The sequence below is a fragment of the Alosa alosa genome, chromosome 15 (genome assembly GCF_017589495.1).
Source record: "Alosa alosa isolate M-15738 ecotype Scorff River chromosome 15, AALO_Geno_1.1, whole genome shotgun sequence".
NCBI classification, from domain to species: domain Eukaryota; kingdom Metazoa; phylum Chordata; class Actinopteri; order Clupeiformes; family Clupeidae; genus Alosa; species Alosa alosa.
In genome coordinates this window covers 27,432,046-27,442,045 of record NC_063203.1, presented here as the reverse complement: position 1 = coordinate 27,442,045, position 10,000 = coordinate 27,432,046, and the positions used below count along the sequence as shown (strand labels likewise).

General features: G+C 48.0%; 1 protein-coding gene across 1 annotated transcript in view; it reads left to right on the top strand.

Annotated features, from left to right (window-relative positions):
• The window catches only part of nova2 (NOVA alternative splicing regulator 2), a 74,569-nt gene that overhangs the window by 46,440 nt on the left and 18,129 nt on the right, over positions 1–10,000 (top strand). The window contains 1 exon segment of the mRNA XM_048264273.1: positions 1,079–1,245. Coding sequence (XP_048120230.1) covers positions 1,079–1,245 — 167 coding nt within the window.

The following is a 10,000-nucleotide window of genomic DNA, read 5'->3' as shown; positions in this document are numbered from 1 at the left end:
AGAAGAGGGGTTCAAGTGTGTGTTTTTGCAGCTGTTGGAGCCAGCTTATCCCCCCCCCCCTCCTGCAAAGCTATGCAGCATGACAATGAACAGATGTTGCAAAGCCGTGTCGTCTCTGAATATCACACTGTAATGTTCCGATGCTTCCCTCACACAAAATCAAAATATGTTCTCTACATTTGGCTTTTGGTGCTTTCCTTACAAGGGCTTGTGTTGATAATCAAGGTTCTTTTTTCCTTTTTTCGTTTCCCTGTTTATGTAAGCATTGTATTTATTTGTGGTTTTCCTGTCGTAGTCAGTTGATATCAGTTGACCCACGTCTTCGAAGAAACTGACCCAATGACATCACCGCAGGGCCCTGCGAGCCTTCGTCACTAAAACAACAAAGTGAGCGAGCGAGAAAACATGCAGGGGCCACAGAGACACAGAGATAGCGCCTGAGTCGCAACAGAAACCGCCAGGAACCGAGATAGCGCCTGAGTCGCAACAGAAACCGCCAGGAACCGAGATAGCGCCTGAGTCGCAACAGAAACCGCCAAGAGCAAAGGTCTTCATCTCAAATCCGCAAAGAGTGTGCAGAGTGAGAGAGTGAGAGAGTGAGTGAGTGAGTGAGAGAGTGAGTGAGTGAGTGAGAGAGTGAGAGAGTGAGTGAGTGAGTGAGTGAGTGAGTGAGTGAGTGAGAGTGAGAGAGTTAGGGGAAAATCATATGGAGGTCTTTTTTTTTTACGAGATGGCAAACATGAGTGCACAGTGAGCTGGCATCCATCCGCCTTTGCTGAGTGCTGTAATTTGGAGATTTATATAGAGAGAAGCCGGGGAGCCGAGCGAGGAGTTATTAGCGTGTAATAATGGCGTTTTATGAAGACGCTTGGGGGAGTCCCTCGGCAACATGTGGCGCGCAAACGTGCAAACGAGCGGCTCTTCGTGCCACGACCTGTTGCCACTCCCGTGTTGTTTTTCACGTTTTTGCGACTGAATGTCGAACGAGCGGCTCTTCGTGTTGCTGCCCCCACGTTGTTCCCCACGTTGTTCCCCACGTTTTTAGACTGACTGTTTTCGTTTCGCTTTCTCCCGACAGGAACGACGGAGCGGGTGTGCTTGATCCAGGGCACTGTGGAGGCGCTGAACTCCGTCCACAACTTCATCGCCGAGAAGGTCCGCGAGATGCCCCAGAGCGCTCAGAAGACCGAGCCGGTCAGCATACTGCAGCCCCAGACCACCGTCAACCCCGACCGCGTCAAACAGGTGAGGACGCACCACACGTCCGACTCAGCAGCCCCATCCTGCGAGCCCCTTAGCCCACACACATGCACACTTAAAGACCCGGCCCACCATGCTGCTGTTTGTTGATGTTTTAGCTCCGCAGCCTCTCAAATGATAACCCTCTCCTCTCCTGACCCTCTCTTCTACTGATCAAATGATAACCCTCTCCTCTCCTGAAGTGGCGCGTTGATTGGCAGGGATTGTTTATGACTCTTGAAGTCTGAGGCCACTCTGTTTCTGAGCACAGTGGACGGACAGAGGACTGCTAGAGGACCACGAGAAGTAATTAGCTTCATTTCACAAAATGTGTTTGTGCCCCTCGAAACCTAAACCCCTCCATCACCAGTCAGGGCAGGCTGTCTTGTCTGTCATCATTGTGGACCGTAATGGACCGGCCCTAATACCGAAAAAGCAAAAGCTTGTCCAGCTAGGACCTCTGGGTGGGGCCATGTCTCCATGACTACACTACATACTGTAGTCCTCTCAGTGCCTGCCTGAGAAGGATCTCTGCCAAGTATGCATGAGCTTGAGTCCTCCTTTTACAAAATATCTCTCCCTGGAAGTCTACCTACCACCATAGTTATTAACCTTCTAGGAAAAACCTCACTGTTGCCTCGGCCTGATGAGGTGGTATAAATACACCACTTAGCATACTGTGGCGTTCTGAAACAGGTGGGGGAGATTAGATTATATGAGCTCATTTTCCCCCAGTAGACTGACCTTCTGTAAAAGGTACCTGTGGCTACTAAAGCCTGGTGCTAGCATCACTAAGGTCACGATGAGCCTGAGAGTTCAGACTAATCTGCATCTAAATTGTACCGGAGCGTTGATCAAATAAATAAATAAATGCATGTAAATGCAAAGGCCCCGACTAGTCAATTGATTTTGTTGTATCTGTTACAATGACAAATAAAGATTCTATTCTATTCTATTCTATTCTATTCTATAATCTATAGTCCTTGGCATGCATGTACATTATACATCTAAGCTCCCATGCTTTTCTTTACAAAACAGCTTCAAATGGACTCTGCTGGGGGGGGGGGGTCCATAGGCGGGTACCAGGTAGAACCTCAGACCACCACTCGGTGGAACCCTACTGAGTCACGTGACTCTTTGAATAGTTATGAAGCAAACGGGTCAGCCGCCCCAAACTCAGTGGTCAGTGTGCACTGACCTGGCGTCCCATTGAAAACCTGTGGTAGGCCCGAGTTGGAGATCAAGTGAGTGTTGTTGGCTCACATGTGCCGTATCACGCTGCATCTCCATTAAGCCCAGTGCGGATTAAAGGCCTGTCTGTGTGCTGTTTTCATTGGAGAAGGAGGAGATCTGCTATTCTTATCTCCGACGTGATATGCAGGGATGTAAGCGCTCACTGGAAATTTGGCAGCGCCGAGCCAAAAGAGTTGGAGAAGCCGCACGCTGCCGTGCCGCGTCTGTAAAAGTTACAGTCGGCCTTTTCTTTTTTCCCCTCTCACAGAAGTTTCAGAGAGAGAAAGAGCGGGAGTCAGAAAGAGAGAGAGGGAGAAAGAGAGAGAGTCAGAAAGAGAGAGAGGGAGAAAGAGAGAGAGGGAGAAAGAGTGAGAATCACAAAGAGAGAGAGGGAGAAAGGCCAAGAAACAGAAAGAGAAAGAGGGAGAAAGACAGAAAGAGAGGGAGAAAGGCCGAGAGACAGAAAGAGAGAGAGGGAGAAAGAGAGAGGGTTTTTTTCTCCCTTTCTCCTCCTCTGCCTGTGTTTCCTGTGCGTGGTCCAGGCCTCAGACGATCAGGGCCTGATCCTGACAGGGCTGATTTGTGGGCCGAGGGGCCGAGCCTGCAGGACTCATGCCGAGGCCTCTCATGTTGCATCATAAAAACAGTGTCACATCCTTTGGCAGCACCCACCTCCTGTCCCCAGGCTCCGAAGGAAAACCCTGAAAGCAGGGATGAGGTGGAGGTGTGTGTGTGTGTGTGTGTGCACATGTGTGTGTGTATGTGTGTGTGTGTGTGTGTGTGTGTGTGTGTGTGTGTGTGTAAGCATACCCCCCATCTGAGCAGCATGCATTGCGAACAGGCCCTCTAGCACAATCCAAAGACATCTGAGGCAATAGCTTATACAAGGCTAATTACACAGAGTGCAACCAGGACATTAAGCAGATTCACTATCAATTATAAACGCCTTTGCCAGCAAACTGTTTTAACAATGCTTTCCTTGCTGTAATGATGCATATAAACAGAGATGTTGCTGCTCTCACTGCAAGTAAAAGGCATGATAGTCATGGATTACTCTGTACTTAAAGCAGGTCTAGACAGCAGCTACACAGGCCCGAGGACACTCCTATCCACAAACTATGCTAACACGCTGCAGTTTAATCAAAGTAACCTAACTGAGTTTTCATAAGCTTTACACATCTTGATGTAAAACATATTCTTTAAGGATGGAGGTTCTCCTGTGCTGATGTAAGTGAAGATGCTCTACTGCTGAAGGAGTAAATATGACAGAAAAGTCTAAGATCTAAACAGGTGGCAAAGCAACAAGGTGAGACTGATGTAATCCACAGCTGGACAGGGGTGCGTTGGAGGCTAAATGGGTGGGGCACTAGGGTGCCCAGTTGGTTAGCGGACCACATGAAAGTGCTGGGAAAAGGGTTAACCAATCACCCCATGCCCTGGGCAAAGCTTCCTTCCCAAGCTCAAGTGCACCCCTCAACTTAGAGAGCACGCTCGCCTGAGCATGTCTCCTCTCCAGGAATGACCCCCCTGCCCCTCATACACATATACACACACACACACATACATACACACACACACACACACACACACACACACACACACACACACACACACACACACACACACACACACATATACATACACACACACACACACACATATACATACACACACACACACACACAGCAGCCATCATGGAGCTCCATTCTCGTCTCCTCTCCTGCCATCTCATAACAGGGTGTTGGAATGGCAAGGCCTCCCTCTGAATCATCATCATTCTCCAGCGGCAGTGGTAGCCACTAACCCCCCCCAGGTGCCCGTTAGCTGATAGTCAGGAGAGCTAAGGCAGGGAGAACTGCAGGCCCCCCAAAAGCTGTTTCAGAGGGGCTGCAGCCTCATGAGTCTCCATGTCAGCAGTTACTAATGCCTTATTACACGCTAATCCTGATTAGCCCTCCTGGACTTGGGAGATTGGAGGAAAAGTGAACACTTGAGGGGGAACAAGCTAATTTTTTATTTTCACTAAAATTCACACTGTACTGCACTGTAGTTATACATGTCACACCTTCAAATTCTTTTAAAACAGATTGTGCTGTGTAATTGAAATTAAGACAAGATCAAGTATACCTTATTAGTGAATGTGCTGATTTTTTTTATTTGTCTTTGAACATGACTAGATCTTGTTTTCAAATCATGTTACTGGCCTGTTCTTGTGTGACTCACCGAACAGATGACTGGCAGACCAAAATGGAAACACACAAGGCAAAAAAAAAAAAAAACGTAATTACCCTTAATTCCCCAATCATCCTCAACAGGACCAATGGAATAAAGGGCTCCGATGAGCAATGGGGCTTTAGCACGTAATTGGACACAGCGGAGAGCTGAAGGTTAAGCGGATGCAACCGACTGGCTGTCAGGCTGATGTTGTTCACTCTTAGAAAGACAAGACAAGACATGGTGCTTTATGAGATGAAGTGTTTTTCTTTGAAGAACAGCCCTCAAAGGTACTACTTTTAACTTGGTAAATGCACAATGAATAGTTTTTTCTGTTCAAAATACAGAATGCAGTTTTTTTATTCAGCTATGACCACATTGCTTTGCCAATTATTCAAAAGACGTAATGAAGAGATAGATATTTCTTAATATTCTACTTCTACTCTATCCATTTTTCTGGCCATTGCTTTTTACATTTATTTTGTTTTCTTCTTGCCTGGAAAATGGCTGCAAGATGACCAAAACAAAGAAACAAGCTTTATAGAACGCACATGTGCAGTGGTAAACATTCCCTGATCATCATACTTTTGTAATAACATCACTGTTGGACACATGATAGATCTAATACGATATCTATATATGCCAAATACAAACCGTGTATGCACATAGCACTGCACGCACTAATATGTTGTGATTGTTCATTTAAGCTCACTTCGAACACCACTTTAGTTCTGGATTCTGGAAAGAACCCTTGCTAAGAACCATTCTAGAAACTGTACCCATGTCTTTTTATGCTCTGCAAATAGCGTGATCCGTCTTAATAAAAAATAAGAAATGATGCATCATAGTCGTCATAACAAAGTTGTGTTTGGAGCTCAGAGCGATATTGGGGTCAGAGAGGGTTTAATCTGGCGCTGTTTTCATGACCTTTGACCTCGCAGCGTGTGGGGACGAGGAGCATTCAGGACACACTCAGGATTTGAGTTTGATCAGTAGTAAGCTCTCTCTCTCTCTCTCTCTCTCTCTCTTGTGTGGCTTTGGCCACCACATGTTCATCGCATAGAGTCTCCTTCCTCTCCATCTTATTTTTCCAAACAACACAACATACTGTATGTACTGTTTTATATAGGTATACTACATATATATATACTGTACTAATGTGAAGGTACTATATATACCGTATTAAAGTGAAAGTGGTAGGTGTGGGTATAGTAGGTATACTGTTAGGTGTAGTCATACATTTTACTTGGTACTGTGCCCTTGGGAATAGCATACCCATGATGTTTATGTTAGAACCACACAGGGGTGAGATAGACAACTAGCCCACACCATCACCCACTAGTAACACACATACCCCACATACCAACACACACACGCTCTCACACACACACACACACACACACACACACACACACACACACACACACACACACACACACACACACACACACACACACACACACACACACACACACACACACACACACACACACACTCAGAGACACACACACACAGAGTTATTTTTATGCACCAGCGAATTGCCACTGCAAACCAGATGTGATGCATGTGTTGCCTGAGCATGCGAGCATATGACAGCATCACCAAACGGTTCGCTCGGGAAGGGTCAGATCTCGGTTTCCGAAGAAGTGCCCCTGAGACAGTTTTCATTGTTTGGGGAGCCACATCCACACGTGTAATTGAGTCGAATTGAAATTAACTGTGACTGCATTAGTGTGCAGCTGCACCCACTACATGTTTTCCAATGAGCGTCGCCCCCACACAGTTAACTCAAAGGCACCATCAGTCTGCGCAGAGCGCAAAAACACCAAACAGACAAACATACCCGGGCGCTCAATTAGACAAGCCAATGATCCTGCTCCCAATCTCTTTAAGTGATTATCGTAAGCGGTCACTTCATGATTGCACCCTATTGATCCTCCGCAGTAGCCACAATACATTGTTTTCCATTGTGCGTGCAGGACCTACCTCATACGGTAGGTCCTGTTTGACATACGGTTAATTAAATAAGGCCAGGGCCCCAGCTGTGGCGCAACTAGCTGGGGCACCTGCACCGTACGCTGGCGACCCGGGTTCGATTCCCACCCCGTGGTCCTTTCCGGATCCCACCCCTGCTCTCTCTCCCACTCACTTCCTGTCATTCTCTACTGTCCTGTCAATTAAAGGCATAAAAGGCCAAAAAATTAAAAAAAAAATAATTTTTTTTTATAAGGCCAGTTTGCCCCGACATCGTCCTTCAGGGCGCTGAGCAGGACTCGTCCGTGTGGGAGCGCAGGCCGGGGCGGGTGGGGACGCTTCTGGGCTGGGTTTGCCGATTGGTGGATGGGATTTGTGCTTAGTGTGCAGTGTGGGGTTGGCAGGGGCCATAACCTTATTCATGGGACGTGGCGGCTCTCACGGTGCCCTGGCAGAGCTGTCGCTCCAATTATTAATGTGTGTAATTATAAGGCTTATCAGACAAGGCACACACACACACACACACACACACACATAGACAGCCACACACACACACACACACACACTTTTTCTGCTGCCTTTGGATTTCTCTATAGGGACAGTAACTCTGCAAGCTTGGCACTTTTACAGACGCACACACACACACACACACACACACACACACACACACACACACACACACACACACACACACACACACACACACACACACACACATATATACTCACACTCTGTCTCTCACACACCGTTTGGAATAACATAATTGAGAAAAGTGATTCATCAGCATCTGCAATTGCAGAAATACAGAATTGTGCAATTGCAGAAATACAAAATTGATTGTCGTGCGCTTTGCTGGCTCCCCCATCCATCAGGCCCAGGGTGTATGAATATGCTTTAACAAGCATGCGCTTTAATATAAGCACGCTGGGCTTTTAGGAGACATCAGCAGCCAGCTTCCAAACACAGCTCCCACACAGCCCCCTCTTTCACATGACTGATAGTGTCCCCCACGTCCACTCTGAGGCAGAACAGAGAGGCCTGCAGTGTCCATGTGGCGCTGGGCTGGACTCCCATCACAGTGTCCTTTGTAGCACATGAGCAGCAGTTCAACGGGCCTCCTCCTTGATCCCCTCTAGCGGCGCCAAGGCTAGCACTAGCGTTAGCGCTGCGCGTGTGGCAGATTCTCATGGAACAAAGCAGCAATGCTAGGCCAGAGGAATGCGTGCGGTGAGTGCGGCTGTTGTGGTATTAGAGTGTGTGTGTGTGTGTGTGTGTGTGTGTGTGTGTGTGTGTGTGTGTGTGTGTGTGTGTGTGTGTGTGTGTGTGTGTGTGTGTGTGTGTGTGTGTGTGATTGCTGAGAGCCCCTCGGGGGGAGCAGGGTGGCTGGGAGATGTAAGATAAGACGCAAAGTCATGTTAGGCAACAGCTGCTCTGCCTCACCCCTCTCCTCTCCTCTCCTCTCCAATCTGCTCCTTTCCTCTCCTCCCCTCTCCTCTCCTCTCCTCTCCTCTCCAATCTGCTCCTTTCCTCTCCTCCCCTCTCCTCCCCTCTCCTCTCCTCTCCTGTCCTCTCCTCTCCAATCTGCTCCTTTCCTCTCCTCCCCTCTCCTCTCCTCTCCAATCTGCTCCTTTCCTCTCCTCTCCTCTCCTCTCCTCTCCAATCTGCTCCTTTCCTCTCCTCTCCTCTCCTCTCCAATCTGCTCCTTTCCTCTCCTTTCTTATCCTCTGCTTTCCTCTCCTCTCCTCTCCTCTCCTCTGCTCTCCTCTGCTCTTCTCTCCTCTCCTCTCTTCCCCTCTCACGTCATCTTGTCTCTGCAGTCTTGGTCACTAATCTCACAGGCAAATGGCTATTGAGGAAGGACACAGTTAGTGTCACAGATTCAGTCAGGGAAGACATCAGTCAGGCACTTACAAGCAAATACAAGAGTTGTTTGATGGCCTTCCTAACAGCATTTAAGTCACCATGGTTACGGCACAGAGTCTGACCTTTGGAGAGACCTTCTGGTGGCTTCCTCAGGTAGGCGCAGACTTCCTGTGACCTGTCACCCCGACAGCCAACAGCTGCTTCCACATCCTGTTGTTCCCCCCTCGCCCGGCCGCCACAGGAAGCGCGTCGCCCGACGCCCACAGGAAGAGGGAAGTCGTTTTCACTTTAAGGGCGCAGCAGGCCCACTCCATGGAAAAAGAGCATAAAAAACGACGTTTTGTTGTCCACAAATACGCCGTGGATCACCTATAAATGGCCTGGACTTTTGATAGAGAACACACAGTGAGATGCCGAGGCTCTCCAGCGAGACTGTTGTTCCGTGCACTAGAGTTGAGATGCCTGGTTCTAGCCGATCTGTGTCTGCAGAAGGGAATATTGTTATTAATGTCATTGTGTTACTGTTGCTAGAGATGTGACAGCTCTGTGTAAACAAACGAGGGTTCCGATGAACAATCTCCCCCCTAATGCCCTAGAACACGCCGAGACAGATCTGCAGTTAGCAAAAAAAAAAGACTTATTGAATCATCCATCATTTATTGTAATTATGGTAATTTATGATTTGCTGGAGAAGTGAAGGATGACAGTGGGGGAGTGAAAAACAAGATGGAGGTCCGCTGCCTCATTGGACATGACGCTGACGCAGCGCTGCTCTCAGACCAGGCTGGAGAGCGGCCAGTGAGGTCAGGGGTCATTTCCATTCTCATTCTCAGCCGGGAACCAAGAACAACAACGACAACACAAACACAATACAAACATGGCCGCTGGATTGGTACCCAAAGGAGGACTAAAAGCCACTCTTTCCATGGTAACCAAATCACAAACACAGCTGGACCCTGGGGAATTTCGGACCTCCTAGTAGAGGACCATCCTTAAATTTATAACATTTTGACCCTCATCTCTCTCTCTCTCTCTTTCTACCTCTTAGTTATCATTAGTGGTCATCAGACAGCAATGCATTATGGGAAGCACCTCCCCCAGGGCACAGCGTCCATTCCATCAGTCAGCTGTTCTCTTCTGTTCTGTTGGGGGTTGCCTTCAGAAATGGCCATGCGTGCGGTCCTCTCTCCGCATAATTCTCGGGAGCGATTACGTTAAGTGGCAGCATTATTCCAAACCAGTACTGGCTCCATGACACCAGCAAGCCTGGGCTATTCAATTAGGCAGACTCCACAATCTAATCATGTTTCTCAGCGAGCGACAGCACACACACACACACACACACACACACACAGACACACACACAGACAGGCCCAGGCCGTAGCTGTGTGGGCCACCCGTCCACTAAATTAAAAGTGACATCAGGAAAATTGCTATAATGTCTAAAATGACGAAGGGAAAAAACAAAAAAATCTTT